General features: G+C 41.0%; 1 protein-coding gene across 2 annotated transcripts in view; it reads left to right on the forward strand.

The window, feature by feature from the left end:
• The window catches only part of WDR64 (WD repeat domain 64), a 76,823-nt gene extending 55,821 nt beyond the window's left edge, over positions 1–21,002 (forward strand). For both annotated transcript variants that reach the window (XM_053382636.1, XM_053382634.1), the window contains exons 17-28: positions 30–122; positions 1,309–1,402; positions 2,948–2,990; positions 4,069–4,217; positions 4,798–4,903; positions 5,860–5,921; positions 7,359–7,468; positions 9,122–9,310; positions 11,248–11,347; positions 12,708–12,788; positions 18,837–18,932; positions 20,354–21,002. In XM_053382636.1, coding sequence (XP_053238611.1) covers positions 30–122; positions 1,309–1,402; positions 2,948–2,990; positions 4,069–4,217; positions 4,798–4,903; positions 5,860–5,921; positions 7,359–7,468; positions 9,122–9,310; positions 11,248–11,347; positions 12,708–12,788; positions 18,837–18,932; positions 20,354–20,419 — 1,189 coding nt within the window. In that variant the 3' untranslated portion in view covers positions 20,420–21,002. The remainder of the gene's footprint in view (positions 1–29; positions 123–1,308; positions 1,403–2,947; positions 2,991–4,068; positions 4,218–4,797; positions 4,904–5,859; positions 5,922–7,358; positions 7,469–9,121; positions 9,311–11,247; positions 11,348–12,707; positions 12,789–18,836; positions 18,933–20,353) is intronic.
• The last annotated feature ends 486 nt before the right edge of the window (positions 21,003–21,488 follow it).

Raw genomic sequence — 21,488 nt, forward strand, 5'->3', positions numbered from 1 at the left:
CTAGAAAGCAAAAAATACTTTCTTTACAGATTTAAAGCTGGAAACACTGTCCAAGAAGATGGAGAAGAATTATTAGGAATCAACGGTTTACTGTTCCTCTACCGAGGTGCTGTCTCAGAGAGGTAGGTGGACTATATATCAGGCATGTACAAGTCATATTAGGCCAACTTTTGCTAACTTGGAGCCCTCCAGGTGTTTGGGGTTGCTTGGAGGGCTCAAGGTTGGCAGATGCTGCATTAGATCTATACTGGGTTAAAGAAACAGTGAGCTAGCTAGCTCTTGGACTTGGGTGAAACTGATGAGCGTTTCTCCAACCTAGTGGTGGCAGCCAGTGTTGCACAAGCAGACTTCCACTAATGCAAGTGGGCTTCTCCTTCTCCCCCCCCCCTCCTGTGTTTCTTTATTACTTTATTACTGTTAATTGGGGCAAAGATTTTATTTATTTATTTATTTATTTGCTTGGGAGGGAGTTCCACACAGGGGTTCCCCATGAAAAAGCTCTGTCCCCAGTGCCCACCAATCTAATTTTAATGGCAGACCAACAAGCTGGTTCCCCAATAAAGGCAGTCCTTCAAATAACCTGGCCCTAAACAGTTTAGGTCTTTAAGTTATTGGTCCATCCAGTGCTGTCTTCTCCAACAGACAGCAGCTCTCTTAAGTAGATGTGGTAGGCACTGAGTATTCAGTACTGGGCTAGATGAACAAAACCTAACTTAGTTTTGTATATGCCCCTGCTAAGGTAGGAATGTGGGGAAGGGCAGTCAGCTCCTTGCATGTTTGGCCTTGTTCATTCACAACCCATCAGGTTACATTTCAGGTTGGTATTGGTGTTGCTCAAATTCCACATGGCAAAGGCAATTGCTTCCATTCTGTCCCATCTCCAAAACATTTGCCATTTAAAGTCATTGGGGAAATCTGCCAGTCTTGTTTTTGAGTAGGCCCTCATTGTCAATACAATGTATTCTTTAGGTATAAGCTTCTGGCATTTCTGTTTGGCATTCTCAAATGCCTATTAACATTCTTTGGCACCTAGAGGCTCTCTTTCAGTGTGCCAGTGTGGTGTAGTGGTGAAGAGCGGTAGTCTCGTAATCTGGGAAACCGGGTTTGTGTCTCCGCTCCTCCACATGCAGCTGCTGGGTGACCTTGGGCCAGTCACACTTCTCTGAAGTCTCTCAGCCTCACTCACCTTACGGGGTGTTTGTTGTGGGGGAGGAGGGGAAAGGAGATTGTTAGCCGCTTTGAGACTCCTGAAGGGGAGTGAAAGGCGGGATATCAAATCCAAACTCTTCTTCTTCTTCTTTCACGAAGGAAACTTAGCGAGACTTCCACCGACAGTTTAGACCAACCGAGTGATGTCAACACTACACAGGAGGTGGAAAGCAGCTTTGCAAGCATAAAGAAGGTATGTCCTTTGACCTTTGTACAGCAGCCAAAAACACTTGTAAGAATGTTGTGCATGTTAACATTTAGATTTGCTAAAAACTCAGACAAGACAGCAAAGCGTGAAGTGTTTATTTTCATAAAGGCAACATGGGAGAGAAAGGAGTGTTAGCACGTGTTATTCTCTCGTACAGAGTAACCATACAGAGCTGCCTATAGACATAAAATGTAGGGCTGCTGTCATGCTGCAGTTTGTGTGGTCTCCAAAAGGTGGCTACGGCAACTCCAGTATGACAACAGGGGAGCAGGTGGCCGAGGTGCACTGTTTAATGGGGAGGGCAGAGGTGCTTCAAAGAGCAGCTTGGCAAACAGCTCTGTGAAGTGCCTTCCTCCTCCATTAAACACAACTGCAGTGAGGTTCAACAGTGGACGGAGATAGTTTAGAAAATTTGGTCTCTGAAGCTCCTCCCCTCCTCCTTTAAAACCTGGTGGGGCTTGGAGCAAACTGGAAGAGGAAGGGGCTTGTGTTAGCGAGTGGTGGTAGGGATAGGTGGGGGCATGTCTAAGATGTAAAGGGACGGGCATTTGGTCAAGTGTAAAGGAAGGGAGCATTGGAGGAAGGAGTTTGGTGTGTAATTTGGGCTGATGAGCAGGCTGAGCAAGGGCAGCAGCCCCCAGTACTCTCGTGTTATTTCAGGTGCACATCAGCAGCATTTCCAGATATAACGAGGAATGCTCAAAGGGCCAGTGCATGAGCAGAATTTCCCTTTCTTCAAGTCACATTTTAAGAATAGATTATTTGTAGCAATTAATAATCATTGCTGGAGACAGGATGAGCAAGCTAGGCCAGTTCCCTCCTCAGTGCAAAAAGTCAAATATGCAAGCATGTTTTCAATAATCACTACAATTATTGTGATGTGTGCTTCAAAGAATGCTGTACTGTACTGCCTGCTCAGTATCAGAACATGGGAGAAATATGATAGCCTCTGTACTAGCAAAAGCTGGAGATTAATGTTAGGTGATGAACTAGGTAAAAATGCCACATTAAATCATGTTCTCTGGTTCATAGATAAAGAAGCTGAGATTAGAGGAAAGTGAAATTGGACGCTGGCAAAAACCAGCAGACTGTGCAAGCCTGAGACTTTGCTTGGGCTCCTCCTAGCTCATGCAGAACCATGGTTTAGCATTAAGTGCCACAGTGGCCAGTAAGAACAGGGATTTGTGCACATGCACAGTGAGCAAGTTGAGGATAAGTATGATTCTACAGGGAGAATGCACTGTGAAACTGTGGAATTGCAATACATTAAATGGTGGTGGTGATTGCTGTTAAACGTATTACCTGGCTTTCACCCACAGGTTACAATTAAAAATCAGAATTAAAATTTATTACTGTCACAGGAATAGGTTTATAGGCTATCATTTGTGGACTCTGAATCTGTCAGCATTTCTGGGAATGGAAGTATTTTTTTCTTCTTCCCAGTAGTCAACAACTAGAGTTTAGTTTTTATGCAAGCTATTTTCAGTTCCGAACCTCTGTTTCAATATGCATACTATTGTTTAATTTCAGGAAGCTGTTAAAAGTGAAACTGATACCAAAACAGAAACTTCAGGTATGAACTGGAATGTCAGAGTTAAGTTGCAGAAAATCTTCTAATATAAGACCATGTTTGAGAAAACTTTAAAAAAAAAAATAGCTGTCAGAAATTAAGCAAGTGGTTGAGTAAAAGAATAGTTAAACATGTGTAAATACCACAGAAAAGGTTTTGAAAACATGCTCATTCAGTGAATGACACAGAAAGGTTTTGAAGAAGTCCTTATTCAGTTAAATGTTTGAGTTTGCTTATGCTAGTGGATAACTGAAGTTGCCAGAATATTATTATTTAAGACTGGTAAAATGAAGGATTAAATCTTGTATACAAAGACTAGGAAACCCATGCATGTTATATCTTTGAGCAATTGCTTACCAGAACTGATCCCTTTCTGGAGACCATGAACTTGCATTGAATTGTGAAGTGCACTCACTACTAGACACTCAAATAATGATCATGATTACACAAAGATGAAACAAATAGATTGAGCCTTACTTATCTGGAAGCTGTTTTGTCACTATCTACTTGTGTCACTTTCAGTTCAAGTTAAGCTTATGATTGTGCAAGGAAATCAGAGACCGAACCAAGTTATACCTCAGCAGGATACTTAATGACTTAACCAAGATGTAGAATTCCATGCAAGTCTATACCCCCTTAGCAACCACTGCCCTGCAGGCTGTTAATGAAGATGCAGACATTGAAATATCAGTATAAAACACATTTTGCCATAAAGTATGTGTCCATGTTCAAAGGAAAAAATAAGCACTATTGTGATGAACTGAAAGTTCTTACTATTTATTGAACTTCTTGTTAGTTGCTTGTTACATGAAAAGATCTCCAAGCTATTTAAAACATGTGCAATTCACAAACCATACATAAAACAACATACACACCCCAGTAGAGAGCATTGGCAGCCCCTAACAGGGAAAAGAATGTCATAGTCCATCCAAAGCATGTACAGGGGGAAATTAGTTTTGGCCTGGCATTCAAAAGTTGACAGTGAAGGTGCCAGGCAGATGTCATTGGGAAGAGAATTCCATAAATGGAGAGCCAAAACTGAAAAGGCCTTCTCCTTATAATCAATTATGCTTTCTTTTAGAAGCAAAATTTACAGGGTCTCCCACCTTGGAGAACAAAACACTGGGATCTGCTTTATTAGAACTTCCAAATCAGGAAACAGAACGTCATTCAAGACCTATACTTGCCTCTGGCCATGAAGATGGTTTTATTTATCTCTGGACTATAACGGTAGGTCCTTTTGCATAACTGGATTGTGGTAGAAAACAATGGGTTCAAGCATCCTTGTATTGTGCTATCAGCCAAAGGATGTACAATCCAAAAAGATTATTCTTCTACATCTCCTGCCCTCTTTCTCTGTTTTTGAAGGAAACACATAAAATTATATTACTATTTATGCTTCATCAACAAAGGAAAGGATTAAAAAATATGTAGAACAAAAAAAATCATTGTTTAGAATTCATTTTGATCCAGCTGTTCTTCCAACAGTAGCCTCTTGAAAGCTACAAAATGGGGCATTTGGGGGGCAGGGGTTCCGCACCAACAACTTTGGATCTGCCCAACAGATTCCTCAAAGGGATCAAGCCTCAGGCCCCTCAGCTGTGCTAGCAAGCCCCCCCCCCACCCCTGTGAGCATAAGCAGCAGGGTTTAGGTTGCGGTAGTCAAATCTCACTGCCTGCTGATCCCTAGCCAGGAGTAAGGATTGCGGTGTTAGCCAGGGTGCTAGTAGACTGGTGTGACTCCAAACCCCCAATGTCACAAAACGCTGCTTTGTTAAAAGAAAGTCCGATTGTGTTTTTGTTTGTGAAGGGAGATCTACTGAGAGAAATTTTGCCTTTCACAAAACATCCTCCAATTCCTTTGACAGCACTGTGCACTGGTGTATCTTCTAAAACACTTTTTGCCGCTAATAAAGGTAAGCAACCATTTATCAGTTAAGGCTGTCATAACAGTCTGTAAGCATTTTTTTAAAAAAAAAAGATGGGTGCAGACAAGAACTGAACCCTTTCCAAAGCCTAGCCATCGGTCAAATTACTAAAGAATATCTGTAAGCATTCAATAGTAAGAACATGCAAGTGTGAAACAAAATTAAAAAGAAATCCTGCGTATGTCTCCTCAGAAAGGGAGGAAAGAGAAGGGAATAAAGGACTGTAGTCTTAATTACGTTGGTTTAAACATGCATATAATCACTAAGCAAATAATACTTTACTTTGAGGAATCCCTGAGGAATCAGTGCTCAGCAACAGGGAAGCAGCCAAGTGCTAAATCTTTTTCTTCTTTTTTAAAAAAAAAAATTATTAGTTTTTCAGATATATAAAGAAGTTATCGGCTACTGTATATTGTCAAATGAACAGTTATTCTTATCCTGGTACAAAATAAATGGTAAATCATGTAACAATTTTTTTAAACAAACAACACAGAACAAATCACATCTTGAAAAATTAGGACTGTAAACTGGACACATAATCCAGATTCAGTAATCATAATTTAAATCAAAACCAGAATCTTAAAACTCTACCATATCAAGGGAAATTGACCACAACATTAATTTACATTATGTTTATTAACCAAATCTTATCATAAACAAAAGAGGGTTCTTGACAGTGGTCCTCCTTACCTGCAAATAAGATAAAATTGAACCAAACTGTTACAAACTATCATTGATCTTTCTGAGTCTGAACAATCTGATTGTAAGGTGCCAGCCTCAATAAGGCTCTATCTGAACCTGTAAAATCCTATTATTAATTTAAAGACTAATCCAGATCCCATCTTGGTCATTATTTACGGATGTCATAAGCCATGAAATTATCTCTGAATTGCTCCTGATCCATAGGTGTAAATATTATTTTTGATGGGGCATTTCTCTTGCAGAGGGGCATGTTATAAGATGGCATATTGGCTCCTTCTTAGAAGATCCACAGGATACCAACAAGGTGAGGCAGCTGGAAAATAAGTGCTTACTTTTAATTCACTTATTATATGAAAAATAGATATCCCCTTACCAATGCCATTTTGCCCATTTTCTTTCCTAGCTTGCACTGCAAATCAGAACTTTCATGTTAAAAAGATCGGCTAAATAAAATGTAAAGAACAGTGAAGGTCTAGTATAATCCTAAAAACATGAGGCTTTGTGTTTGACCCAGGGTTTATGGTTGGACCAGGGCTTACTGTATTCTAGAAAATTTATAAAATCTGGCACATGTTTGTGATTTGACAAGTAATCCAAATGGTCAGCCCACCTCACCCTCCAAAAAATCCATTCTATAATCACTTTAACCATATTCGTTACCACACCTCACTAATTATCTGAATGAAGGGTGTTGTTAGGGGTAGCCCAGAGGGCCTGAACCGTGAATCTCTCTTGGCCGGCCTTCCCTTCCCTTCCCTTCCCTCTCACCTTTTAAAAACTTTTTAAAAAATACTTGCTTGTCTTTAGGGCAGCTATGACTGGTGCCACCCACCATTCCCAGAGGCATTTTATACAAAAATTATCCTATGCAAGTTTGTGTCATGGGCCTGTGCCCTGGGTCCTGTACTCCAGGAGGGCCCTCCAGCCATTAGGCCCAAGTTGGCCCCACAAGGATAGTTCCGTGACATCTTCTGATGGGCACAAGGATGCAGTTATATCCTGTGTTTGTTGTGTATATCTGTTTCCCAGCCGACAACCGTGGCACTGTCCATGCAAACCTGCATGGAATCCCTTGCTAAAACAATGAAAGAGCAATTCTGAAGCAAGAAAGGGTTTGCATCAGAATTTCCGGCAGAAACAGGAAGGTTTTCTTACTACCGTATTAGAAACTGCTGCTAAAATGAGGAAAGAAACCATTGCCTTCTAGCAATTTGGCCCGCAAGGCCGATCCTGATAAGGATCTGGCCCATGGAGCCAATGAGGTTCCTAGCAACCCTCCTGGTCTGAAAATGGAGCAGCTTTTTTCTGTAGCTGTGCCTGAGGCCTGATGTCCATCTTTAATGGAGACACAAACAGGCCTGTTTCCTGCCAGACATGATGTACTTCCATGCTGGAGGACTGAACCAGTATTTATTTAAAGCATTCATTTTCCACCCTTCAATTCAAAATGTTCAGAACCGTATGCAGTCTGCACTGGTAGCAAGGTTCCCTGATCTTCTAGGTGGTTTTACCGTTTTTAAAGTTGGTGGGTTTTGCATTTTTTTCTCATTTTATCTTGTACAACAGTTTGAATCCTTCCAGCTGTGAACCTGTTTCTAAATATGTAAAAGTAAAATAAAGAGTTGGTTAGCTGTGTTGGGATGACTTACCTACACCTGTTCACATCAGCTGCATGAATGTTAGAGCTTCTCAATGCCCACCAAAGCTGTCTCACATATTGCTACCCTCTCTTATTCTGCAGCATATAAAGCAACAAATTTGCTGGAGAGCTCATTCCGCCAAAATAGTCAGCTTGTTCTATGAAGAAGAAAAATGCCTTGTGGTGACTGCTGCTAGTGATAGTTCTGTCAGGTTAGTTACAATTAGTGGTAAGCATTTGAATTTGGCCTATGCCAGAGTTGCTTTGTCCACTTGATGGGCCATTTAAAAGCACATAGCTTTCCTCAGTGAATCCTAGGAAGTGTAATCTGTTAAGGGTGCTGGGAAGTGTAGCTCTGAGGGGTAAATTACAGTTCCCAGGATTGTCTGAGAAAAGCCATGGTTTCCAAAGTGGTATAAATGTGCATTAAATAAAAGTTGTGAATGTGACCATGCTGGCAAATAGTACCACAGCATGGCCTGGGATACTGTATGGAAAACTGCAGAGAGAGCCAGTTCCAGCATTGAGGGTGTTATGTACTGAAGTTCTCACCCTGGGCCAGCAGGGGGAATACTGTAGATAGTTTTCACTCAGGTCCACATATGCAAATAAGGAATTGAAAGTAATGTTCAGTGATTGGATAGTTGTTACTGTTACTGTTGCTTTGTAGTTGAGCTCTATATAAGCAGGTTGGCTGAACCCTTGAGCCCAGTTCTGTTCTGGGCCTGTGAATAAACAAGAGCTGTTTGAAGAATCACTGTGTCATCTGATATGTTCATCCACAACTTAACAGAGGTGCCGTCCATTTGGCCTTTCTCCTACTGGGCCTCTCTAGAACTTTTGCTGGGCTCTTGGAGGTTTCTCTTGGCTATGGCTGTCATTTTGGATTTCTTGGTACAGAAAGTATTGATCTGATGTGTAGATATCTTTCCCATTCTAATTAATTCAAGAGTGTTCTGGAAGCTTCTCTGTGTGAAAGAAACATGGTATTTGGGTTATTCCTTCAGAGAAGCTGAGTACAGCTGCCTAAACTGGTTCTGTTATCTCTTCTGTCAAGGTCATGCTGACTATAATAACAGGCCAGAAGGAGCCTGGGTTTCACTGTCTTTTTCTATCTCTTTCCTTCTGGTGTGGTATTCTGTATATAGTGATAAGGTTTAGTCTTATGATAAGTTATTGTAAGTTTAAGTTAAGTCTGCTGGATTTCTTATGAACAGTACCAAACCTGAATGTATTGGATTTGTGACCATTATGCTCATTTGCCTTCAGTAGCAGTAAAGCTCTGCTGGGTGAAATATAATTTCCTCTGGTCTATTTTTTGGGAATCCTGCAACGTGCTTAAGTTTTTACTCGGCTAACTATACGTTGGAGTTCTGCTCTGGATCAATATTGAGTAGAATTCCATGTCAATGGCAGCCATGTTTTTCCTCAAAAGTTGAGCTGACTTCCAGGGTACAGTATAGAAAAATCATGGTCATTTGCCCCCCCCAAAAAAACATGGCCACTGCTAAAAGCCAGTGAGAGTTGTTTGGGGGGAATTTTTTGATAGAGGGCCCAGGGCAAACATCTACCATGAGCCCTGTTGGAGCACTGTGATCCCAGCAACTGCCAAAGATATTATTGTGCCTGACTGCAGCTTCTGCTCCTGGTGGACATGCTGAATAACTATGTTTCTGTGGACTGCCACAGGCTAACCACTACAGACAAAGAGGTTTTGAGCACTGGTTCTTAATATATTATGTTGTGAGCATTCCTATTCTTTTCAAGTGGAAATCTGTTTCGTTTTTGGTTAGTATTTGGTTAGTAGTCTGTTTAGAAATCGATCTTGTTTAAACATTTCTTTATTGGCCTTCTTCCCCACACAGGCTCTGGCATGCACCCGATGGACACTACATTGGTTACTTTGGCCAGCGCAGGTTGTTCGAACTTTTGGAATCTGCAGATATCATTTTGCCCTGTGACGTGAATGAAATCCCCTTCAGCATAAGAGACAACAGCAAATATATGGATAAAAAACAGAAGTTTGAATATCCTCTGGTCCTTGACAGAGAGAAGTAAGATTGGCCACATATTAGATTGCATGAGGAGAAACATTTGCAGTTTCTATAGGAACTTGTGTATAAGGCAAGGATGGGAAATGTGTGGCCCTCCAGCAGCTGTTGGACTCCAACTCCCATCAGCCTCAGCCATCTTGGCCATTGGTCAGGAATGATGAAAACAACATCTGGAGAGTAACAGGTTCCCCATCTCTGCTATATAGAATTACTACAGAATACACTGAACTGAGGCTAAACAATGTGGGTTGTGGCCACAAGTATGGACCCAAATATCCTTTCCACCCACCTACCATCTCACTGTCACAAAACTTTTGTCAGTCACCACAATATCCGCCCCCCCCCCCCGAAGCTCAGCAATGCCTGTGAAACTTTGCAGATGCCACAGCTGATCTGAAGGACAGTGTCCCTGAAACCGTTCCACAAATCAGCAAGGGGTTGACTTTATTTTCTCTCCACCCTGTTCTGATGCGAGACAAAGATAATTATTCACATTAATAAATGAAGTTGTGACTTTTTAAGCAGCTGTTTTTTAAATATATATATATATAGCTGCCAGTTACCTTTATGCCCACGTAAAGATTTCCAAAAAAGGGACGCGGGTGGTGCTGTGGGTTAAACCACAGAGCCTAGGACTTGCCGATCAGAAGGATGGCGATTCGAATCCCCACGACGGGGTGAGCTCCCGTTGCTCAGTCCCTGCTCCTGCCAACCTAGCAGTTCGAAAGCACGTTGAAGTGCAAGTAGATAAATAGGTACTGCTCCGGCGGGAAGGTAAACGGCGTTTCTGTGCGCTGCTCTGGTTCACCAGAAGTGGCTTAGTCATGCTGGCCACATGACCCGGAAGCTATACGCCGGCTCCCTCGGCCAATAAAGCGAGATGAGCGTTGCAACCCCAGACTCAGTCACAACTGGACCTAATGGTCAGGGGTCCATTTACCTTTACCTTTACCTTTAAAGATTTCCACAGCTTGCTCATGAAATAAAATTAATATTTCAAATAAGTTGTGAGTGCACATTTAAGGTTTCAGAGAGGTATAAATAATCGCCCTTTTGGGTTAGAACCTGTGAAAGCTGTCCTTTGTAATGCACATTGCAATGAATGGTAGTCTATAAATAATAAATGAAAACAATACAATTCAGCAACATGGTGTTAGGTTTAGCACTTCCACTACGCGCATTTAGGGCGCATACTCCTAAGACAGGAGTCAGTAGTTACTTCATCCACAAGGTGAAATCCCCATGTCCCACCTGCTTTTGTACTGCATTTGATAGAAGTACTTACTACCAGTTCAAATGCAGATATCCCTCCTAAGCACACCCACCCACAACTATTAGGCAGCTGCAAACTTCTTTTATCGTTTAAAGCACTGCTTGTATGTTTATGCCATTAAATGTTGGTTTGTGCCGCCCTTTTTTTTAAGGTAACTTTTTAAAATGGAACAACTGCCCTGCAGGGTAGGGGTGGAGTAATTCATGATATCACAGGCACCTGCCAATCAGCTGTCAGTTTCTGCAAACTAACATGACTTGCTTCCCCTCTTCTCAGTTCCAAAGAGAAAATTGTGCATCTGGGGGGGAAATAGGATGAGTGGACTTCTAAAATGACCCCACCATTCACATTATATATGTGGATCATTTACATTCTTTTGAATTTACCTTTGTAGAAAAGATGTATTTGTTAGTTATGGGGCCATCCATCTGCAGAGCATTCCTATGTATAATTACACAGAAGCAAGTCCCTCTGTGGTCAGTGAGTCTTACTGCGCTTCCGGTTGCAGCCTGAAAAGGGCAAAGCTGTACTGCTTTATATTTTCTAAATTTTATTGCAATTAATTTTTTATTGCAAGTTATACTTTATTTTTATCTTGCATGATTATAACATTAAGTTTCTTTTGTTTTGTAACGACAACATCTTTCCCTCTCTTCTTTTCTAGATGGAAGACTCTGACCAGAAGCTCCTTGTCATTGAAAAAGCCTGGCCCTTTTGAAGTGGATCAAGATTTCAAGTTTTTCAAAGCCCTGGCTTCTCCTATGGTACTAAGAGTCAATTGTCATGTCAGAACTCCCTAAAACTGCCATTACATAGAATCATAAGGGACCCAAGGGTCATCTAGTCCAACCCCCTGCAATGCAGGAATCTCAGCTAAAGCATCTATCACAGGTGGCCATCCATATCTTTAGTTGCCAGGTGAAAACGTTTCTCCTTAACCAGGCCTTTGGCTGATTAACATTCTATGTCCCTTTAAATGTGTTTGGGGGGGGTATTGGTTTTTTCTTGTTTTTATTATGTACTTTGTTTTCTCATTTTTGCTCTGTGATCTTCAAAGGAAGGGTCCTCCATCTGTAGAGACAATGTTCATTCATGAAGCCACTCATAGAAGTGGACCATGCTAGATAGAGTTGCATGTGTAAATCATGATTAACTGAATTTTGGAGGGGGGGGTCCATCCTAAATATAATGGGTGCTTCCAGTTTGTGGCTACTTTATGGTGCAAGCCATTCATAGAAATCACATGACTCCCCCCACAAATAATCATGGGAACCATAGTTCAGACCCCCTGGAGCTGTACTTTCCAGTACCCTTAACAAGCCACAGTTCCAGCTGTTTTAAGGCATTTGCCTGGAAACGATGCCTTATGAGGAACGGCTAAGGGAGCTGGGCATGTTTAGCCTGGAGAAGAGGAGGTTAAGGGGTGATATGATAGCCATGTTCAAATATAGAAAAGGATGTCACATAGAGGAGGGAGAAAGGTTGTTTTCTGCTGCTCCAGAGAAGCGGACACGGAGCAATGGATCCAAACTACAAGAAAGAAGATTCCACCTAAACATTAGGAAGAACTTCCTGACAGTAAGAGCTGTTTGACAGTGGAATTTGCTGCCAAGGAGTGTGGTGGAGTCTCCTTCTTTGGAGGTCTTTAAGCAGAGGCTTGACAACCATATGTCAGGAGTGCTCTGATGGTGTTTCCTGCTTGGCAGGGGGTTGGACTCGATGGCCCTTGTGGTCTCTTCCAACTCTATGATTCTATGATTCTATGTGAAGACTGCATCAATGCATGGGGGTGGGGGTACATTGTCACCAATTCTTCCACTGTCACCAAACAATGCAGGCTCCTCTCCAGACCCTTGCTTGTTAGCATGAAGGTCAGAAGAAGGTTTCAAAAAAGCACATTCTGAGCCCTGATTTGACAATTTTAACAGTAGTACCAGATTTTATTTGATTTTTCATTTGCAGATACATGTTTCTGTTCAGTTATTAGCCACAATGTTACATCACTGAATGTACTAAATCCTATACAATTAGATGTGGTGGGGCCTTTTATTTATTTCATTGTTAGTATTTGTTTTTGAGTTTTGCTGGAAATGAAAATATGATGGTATTGTTTGTGTCTTCTAGATTAACAAACACCCCCTGGAAAGTTTCAAATCTGGCAGCAAAGATACTGGTGTTGTATTTGGGTCTATACCTATATACAGGGTGAGTTCAAAGTAATTTGCTTAAATAAATGTTTCGTAATGGAAGAAACATTAAAATTAAGCAATGTCTCAGATTGTGAATTGCTACCATTTGCTTCTCATTTAAGTATCTTCTTTTTACTTTATACTGAGCTTGAAATATTCCTTTTCCGCTCTGAGTTTTGTTTCCTTCCTATAAAATATCAACTGTCCTGTAAGATACATTTTGGCTCACCTATTATAGCGAGTAATATTTGACTTTTACTAAGGCCTTGAGCATCCCATGTGGGCTATATGCATTCAGCACGTTGTCATAATGCTGGGGCTGTCTGTAGACGAGATACTGAGCCACAGTTATATCATAATCCTATGCCTACTTACCCAGAAGCAGGTCCTGCTGAGTTCAGTGGGAATTGCTGCCAGGAAAATGAGCATGTGATCACAGACTTAGACTGCAATCCTGTACGCATTTAACTGGAAGTAAGTTCCATTCAACTCAGTATGTGCTAGTCCCATTAAACTCAATTGAGATGGAGCTTACTTCTGACACACTGGATTGTACTATATACCATATATTTTGACCTGGTTGTGCACATTGCTCCTCAGCTCAGTTTTTCCCCATCCTAGCGCCCTCCAGATGTTTTGGACTACAACTTTCATCAACCAGCATAGCCATTCTGGCAAGCGTTCTGCTGTAGTCTAAAACAGCTGGAGGACATCAGGTTGGGGAAGGCTGCCTTGAACTTTCTTTATCTAAGGAGAACCTTAATACATGCTGTCACCTTCCCTCACATTCTTGTTTCCTCCCGCTGTCCTCAGAAGACTTGATTCTGCAAACACAACGAAGCTCTGTTTGTTGTTATTATGTGAATGAGGAAATCCTGGGTTCAGGCTCCCAACTCTTCCTTGAACTAAATGGCCTTAGGGAAGCCACCATCTCCCCCATACCACAATATAGGCATTAGGTAAGGTCTAGAGGTGCCCTTCTGCTAATGGAAGGGGCTGTAGTCCAGCAGAGGCTCCTGCTCATGGAAGGGAGAGGATAGGCAATTTCCACTGGTTCTCCTTGCAACTCCCTGCACACATTGCCCTGCTGTTCTAGAGGGTTCTCATCTCACAGAGCAGATTTTCAGTGGACAGGGAAATCAGAGAAATTTGCCTCTACCTCCTTATGTAAGTGGGAGAGGAATGCTGGAATCAACCCTGTTAAATTTTATTGTAATAATTACTGAGCTATTTTATGTGAAGTACTTTGAACATTAACAAGTCCTGTATAAGTGCTATTGTTATGATCATTGTTGTCAGATTCATTCGCCTCTATTCCAGTTCTGCCACTGCTCAATATCTGTCTTTCCTTCACTCAAGTTTTTTGCCTTCCCATCTTAGTGATACTGTGACTCTTCCCGCTCTCATAGAATCTTGGAAAAGGCACTCAACTGGCATTGTCCTAAGAGATGTTTAGGACTGATGTGTGATATGATATACTAGGCATAGGCAAACTCGGCTCTCCAGATGTTTTTGGACTACAACTCCCATGATCCCTAGCTAACAGGACCAGTGGTCAGGGATGATGGGAATTGTAGTCCCAAAACATCTGGAGGGCTGAGTTTGCCTATGCCTGTGATATACACTGGATGTGAATAGGCAATGAGAGAAGTTTTCAGGAAAAAACAAACAAACACGAACATGGCATTGGCTAGACTTTGCCAATATGGTGCCTTCCTGATGTTTAGGCCTTTCTTCCAGCATCTCTGGCCTTTCATGGTAACATGAAACATGAAATTTATTACGGTCAGAGACCAGCTTGAACCTTTCATGGTACATGTGCTGGGTAAGATGAAAACTGCTATTGTGTGCTGGGGCCTAGCATGACAGAGGTTTGTCCCAGTTGGCTCCAAGATGCTCTAGACACTTTATGGGCATTAAAGCTGAGCCTTAAATTCATTTTTCTGTTACACTGGAGACTTCTGTACCAGTATACAGATTGCAAGGCAGTCAAGAAACATATGAATCTTCTCTAGGCTTTTTAGGGCAACTGTCAGTCTTCCATTACCCGTTATTAGTTTGAAAGAATTTTGTGACATGCTTTCTGACAGAGAAGCAATAAAACCTGAAAAACATTCACTTCCATTTTTTTCCAACTCTGCAGTTACAAATCAGGAATATCCCTGTTACAAAGTCACAGGGTGTTAAAGACGAGTAAAAATAGAAATATAACACATTTCAGTAGTTCTGTTTGGGGGAAGTACATTATTCCAAAAGACTAAGCAGCCATAAAATGTTGTTCTTGCCTTTAAAATAATGTTCATATATTTGAGTGGTGAGAAGCTCCAGGGGCACAGCACTTACCCAGGGTTGGTTCTTTTTAGATGTTTTTTGGAGGTTTAATTGTGTTTTGTTGTACTTGGGTTTATTTACAAATACGCATTTTGATCATAAATGGGGACACACATTTAGCCAAAGTTTAGCCAACATATAGCCAAAGTTCACTACTCCTACAACGGATCTCCATAGAAACAGCCAACACCCTATGAAGCCCAAAACTCTCTTCACACACCAACACCTGAATTGCCTCTTCCTTAGCTGGGAAGGCAGAAGAACTGCTCTCTTCTCTGATCAAGTTGCCTATTCGAAACATTCCCGAAATCTTCCTGCATGGAAAACCAATTTTCTAAATATAGAGTTCCCATGACAATAGACTGCCTGTAGTTTACCTAACAAAAGGATGGACTTGGCTGAATTGGCTAACAGGTTTGACCAACTTTAAGCAACTTTTCTGATCTGCTCCTCTCCAATATTACAGTGTTGGCTTCAAATACTGCAAAGCAGATTCAGAAGTCGAGAATTTTAATATGACATTTTGTTAAGGATTGGAAATTTGGCAGCCTGCTTAATAATAGGTATGGACCTGATCCTGACACCCTTTACATCTTTTCCACTCCTTCCCATACATACACTATCCCATGTCTGAGACTTTCCTGTTGCTGATAGCAAACCCACAAACGGTGCTGCGCTCATGGGACAGCTGCTTGGAAATCTCCAATTGCATCACGTCTGTTTTGTTTAATAGGAAAACACCCTAACAAAATGCGCACCAAGCTACAGAAAACCCACTTTCTCCATTTCAGCTCTTAGTCAATTGGGATTTATGCATTAAGGCCACAGTCCTATCTATACCTGCTTAACTGAGAAAAAGTGCAATTGAACTTGAGTGTAGGATTGCACTGTGAAAAAGACACATCTGAAAATACGTTATATAGAGCTAAAAACAAATAACAAAAGTAATTGCGGAATGTGACTCTCTCGCTTTTCACTGGGGTACAAAATGAAAGTCAACAAGGAAATATTAGACTTTTTTTTAACATACAGGAAAGGAAAATTAAGTTCACACATATACTATGGGAGATAACTGGCATGAGCAAGCCACCTTTTTAGAGAAAGATTTAGAGAGAGTAATATATCAGCAATTGAAAATGAGCCAAAATGCAAGCCAAAATCACTTTCCACCTCTACAGAAGTAATAGAAATTCTCCTTCATTCAGCGCAGCTAAGTGTTTTTGCTACCACAAGCTACTCTTCATGTAGAAGACAGATTCTATCATGGCAGGCTAAAGGCAAAAGGTATATCTTGCTTATAGAAAAGAGATTGCAATCCAAAGCACTCTTTAAAACTGAAGTGCCAGTTTTTTTCCTTTATAAATCTCAAAGCAGTTCACAGTGTGCATTAAAGTAATAAAAGTAATTAAGATCAGCAAGTGACAACAATTAAAACATATAGGTAGTTGCATCACATAATTTGAGTAACGACAGCAGCCAGTCAAGAAATGCCATGGGGAGCTCATTCCACAAAATGGGCACAACAATGCATATTAGAATTGCTTATAGGGATAGAGAAGGATTTACCTGATTTGATCCAGCCAGATCCTGATTATCTGGATCGGATCACTAGTCTACTTTAGTCCATTTTAGAATCTGCAGTCCTGGGGGCTGAGAACAATAAAGTGCCTTCAAGTTCTGTCACTCTCAGTGGGGACTTGCTCTGTTCTACTCAAACAAACCAAACAATCATATGCTAGTAGCTGGATTATTTCTGGAATTTTTTATAGGTGTGGGGTGGTGGATTCAAAATGGACAAAGGCACCACTGGAGCTCTCAGACTGCCTTGTAGATGCATTAATTCCATGCTGACTTAAAAGAATTTCCCTTTTAAAAATCAAATGGAAACAAGACAGGTGTAGTTCTGTCCCTTTGTAGAAGTGGAACAGACAGGACCGCAATGGGTCTCTCCATCCCTAATTACTTCTGAGCAAAAAGGCGCAGGATGGATCTCAAATAAGGAGGGTGGTGTTTGCTGACAGCGAATACTAACAACAAAACAAGGCAGGGAGACAGAGGGGGGGAAACAGCTGTACATGTTGCCCACTAATGACAGCACAAGAATGAATGGTTTTAAAATGAAGGGAGGCAAATACAGAGAACATGCACCACTTGCAGCATCCATGTTCTGGAATAAACATGCATTTTATATGGTGGCAATGGAACTTACAGTTCATGGGTGAATTCTTTAGAGTGTAAAATTGATATGGGCTTTGAAGAAGAAACAGTACCTCAGCGGAAGCAGCTGTCTTGAGGGGGCTGTTGGATCTTCTTCCTTGGAGGTTTTTCAAGAAGAGGCCAGACGGGCACAAGCTATATTGTCTTGGGGGAAATAGTTGAAGAAGGTAATCAGCTGGGATTCTTCAAACCATGTAGATGTGACCAAAAGAATGACACTGTTCCAAAAGCAAAAGCCAGAAGAACAAGTTTGCTTTTTTTTTTTTTTTTTTGAAATTATAACCTGACACCATATTGGTAAGATTTTTAGGTCACTACTTGCTGGGTTGCCAAAAGGCTATTTTTGTAAGCAGGAAAATGTTGGTGGTGGAGGGGTTTCACTTCAGGCTATCTGTACACCACAAATGGCAAAAATTGGCATGAGAGGACAGGTATATTGGTATAAAAGGCTTTGTAGTCTAGAAGCGTCTGTAGATTTATTTCACAAAGTTCATTATGGCCCCTTAAATAAACGAACACCAACGTGCCTACATAGGCAAGCAATGTTATCATTCTTATGAGTCCTATCTTGTTGGCACTACTCAGAAAGTAACTTTGAAAAATAACAGATAAAAAACCCGTCAGATTAACTGTCACTTCAGCACCCACAGCATTTATTTCCCATTCTCAAAAACAGCCAAAGAGCCTTGAAGCACTCTAAATAACTAACTTATGGACTTTACTAGAAGCATGAAGATAAATCTCAGTGGTCAGTCATATGAAGAAGAAATTTATAAGTTGAATGGCTATGAGATGACTAAATTAAAGTCAATGAGACCTTCAATAAATGTTATAAGCACACCTTTAACCTTTCACAGTACCAAGTTGGTGATAATTACTGAGGTTATAGTATTAACAACTGTAGTGGGCAGGGAACCATTCACAGCAAACAGTCATAGATAGCACAGATATGTTGGTATTGACCATCTAATTAACTTGTGAATTATTTATCTCCATTTCACCCACTGCAAGCTGAAACTGCTTGATGAATTTTTGCGTTGTATTCTTCCATTAAAAGTATTCCACAATGGCCACCATAAGGTCAATTACAGAATGTCCCAGGAGTTGGGGATATTTTCTCACTGGTTTATGGACAATCCCATTCATGATGTCGGATTTGTGGCCATTTATGCTTTTGCATAGAGACTTGTCATGTGTGTCCTATTTAGAATGCAGAAGAGCATTGTTGGCATAAATCACACCTACCTCAGCTATGTATGTGTTAATTACATTTCCCTGGCAAATAACTTCTATCTCAGCCTCAGTTTACCTTCTGAAAAAGAAATTATAATATTGACCTACTGCAAGGGGATTGCTGTGAGGCTGGACATGATAAATGTAAAAAACTTGTACATCAAAAGTGTTTTATATAAATAACAGCAAGAAGCTGACTAAGGGCTTTTTCCTTAGTGCAGATTTCACAAATGTTGCACCTGTCCACATAATTCTTGATTTTTTTCTAAATTACTTGTAAAAGGTTGCAACTCCTCCGAAGATTAAACCTATTCATACAAAGGATCAGGAAGACTCTGTTGACAGTATTGGCATGAGAAGCAGAATTATTTCCCATTCAGTAAGTGTACTGTTTCTTCGTGTAGCATGCATGTTATGTCTAAGAATGGGAGGCGCATGGAGGGAGTTTCTGGATTTTAAATTTCAGGCAATACAACCGAATCTGCTCAAATAATTCACCTTCTGAACTGACACATCTGTTTGGCTACTTCTTGGTCAATTGGCTGTGGGTAGTTTGTTTTGCAAAAATGAAATTAAGATTGGGACAAATAATAAAGTGCAAAAAGCAAAACAGTAAACTGTTATAACATGGTTATAGCATTCTTTTTTCATCACAGTGTACCTTCAAAGTCTACAAGCCAGGATGGGGGAGAAATCCAATTCACTTTGCATTTATAGGCAAACCCTCCCTAATTCGCCCTTTCCAAAACAATATGTTGAAATTTGCCCTTCTCTGAATTTTGAAAGGCAGTTTTCTAGCCAAGTGATATGTACAAAAATGCAAATACTAAAGTGTGCATATATATTTGTGAAAATAACATACAGAAAATAGTTATAGTGGGGAAAATTTGCTTTGCAAAGATGTATGTGTTAGGGGAAATTGCATACAAATATATGTATTTTGGGTGAAATTTGCCCTAAAATGCTGGTTGGTTTTTACAACGATTTGGGGGGGGGTCACAATGATGTGGAAATGTGGAGATCCGAGCTTAAGAGTGAAAAAATTACAAAATGGAAAGAAACTGAAATGGACAGATTAGCCCATCCCTCCCTCCAAGTAAATCCCCCCCCCCCGAAATGCTGGCAAAGAAGTACAGGGGAGTGTATTGCCAGTAGTGTAAGAGTGTAACAGATGGGAGTGTAAGAAAGCAGACATATTCTAATGTTGCTCTTCTCATCTGCCAAATCAGAAGTTGTCTGACAGGGCCCCATTAGCAGTAGGGTGGAGCAGAGAAAAGACCACCCCTTCTTTCCTGCAAGGCAAGCTGAAACCATAAAGCAAGGAAGACTGACTCTTGTGCCTTTAAGTAGTACTAGTTTTTCAGCATTAGCTGTAGGGAAACTACTTACCGTTGCTGAACCTTTCTACCTGTTTAGAACCCCACAAACCTCTATGTTTAGAACACCACAAACCTCTTGACTACTATGTGCTTGTAGTCAAGCTGCTCCCACTTGCCCTATAGTTCCCGTCAGTCAACCTCCTTAAGCTAAATCCTAGCCACCTTCCTTTAAAAACTCATATGTCTTTTGCAAGATCTGGACCAAAAGCAAGCAAAGCAATTTAACAAGAGGGCTGCACAAGAATCATGGAAGGTGGGAAGAGAGATTGGGTCTTCTGATTGTAATAGACTCATGTGTGCTGGTACCGCCTTTGATATTCAGGATCTTGTGCAAAGATTGGTATAATGCTCACATACTATTTGGGTTACTTTGCCTTAAAATGGGCATAAGTAAGCATTTGTTCTGCTCTTTCTCTTACAGCCATCGCGTGTCGTCACTGCAAAAGCTGCAAAAGCTGCAAAAACCCTTCAGGCCCCTCCTTTCTAACCTCCTCTAATGCCAATCCAAGTATGAAAATCATGAAACAGGAAGATGTGTTGCAATGAACATCGGTGAAAATAAAATCGTGATAACACAAAAGGAAAGATCTCTGGATTTTTGTATCTGAAACACTAGGCATGCACAAGCCACCAGACATCATTTTCATCAGTTTCTTTTCCCGTTGTTAATACCATTGTTGTACTCCAACAGAGGAATTTTAAAGTGAGACTCCAGCACACTATATCTGAACTAGAACTAATAACTAAATTTAATTCTGTTTATTTGGGCTTAGATGGAAACCGTGGCTTCCTGTTCCACCTCAGGTGTTGATTTACTTAGCAGTGCTAAAATGATTGTGTTTTCACTAGTTACTGCTGTTGGGAATAATTTCTGTGTTTGTTGGTGTTAATTTAGACTTGAGTTGAATTGTTACAGACTGTGCTTTTTGCATGTCTTTGTCATTTTTACCCCAATGTTTGCAGTTTTTCCTGTCCTCTGTACACTCATACCTGCCAGTTGAAGATACTGTGCCTCTGATGAACTGTACTCTGGTCCATGAAAACTTATATGCCATAATAAAGTTACTAGTCTTTAAAGATGCTATGAGGCTCTCTGTTGGTTTTGCTGCAAAAGGCTAAGATTACCCTTCTGGATCATGTTGAAAACTTCCTGCTGATTGGGACGCAGGTGGCGCTGTGGTCTAAACCACTGAGCCTAGGGCTTGCCGATCAGCAGGTTGGCGGTTCGAATCCCCGTGACAGGGTGAGCTCCCGTTCGGTCCCAGCTCCTGCCAACCTAGCAGTTCAAAAGCATGTCAAAGTGCAAGTAGATAAATAGGTACCGCTCTGGCGGGAAGGTAAATGGCGTTTCCATGTGTTGCTCTGGTTTTGCCAGAAGCTGCTTAGTCATGCTGGCCACATGACCCGGAAAAACTGTCTGCGGACTGTTAAGTTGTGGGCGAACATAGCAGACGACACAGCGATTTCTCCAGAGCAGTTCTTTATTTGTAAGCTGGACAGAACTGAACAGCAAACAGCTCAGCCGGCCTGCTTTTATAGGCAGCCGGCTGTCAACA

This window comes from Podarcis raffonei, chromosome 3 (genome assembly GCF_027172205.1).
Source record: "Podarcis raffonei isolate rPodRaf1 chromosome 3, rPodRaf1.pri, whole genome shotgun sequence".
NCBI classification, from domain to species: domain Eukaryota; kingdom Metazoa; phylum Chordata; class Lepidosauria; order Squamata; family Lacertidae; genus Podarcis; species Podarcis raffonei.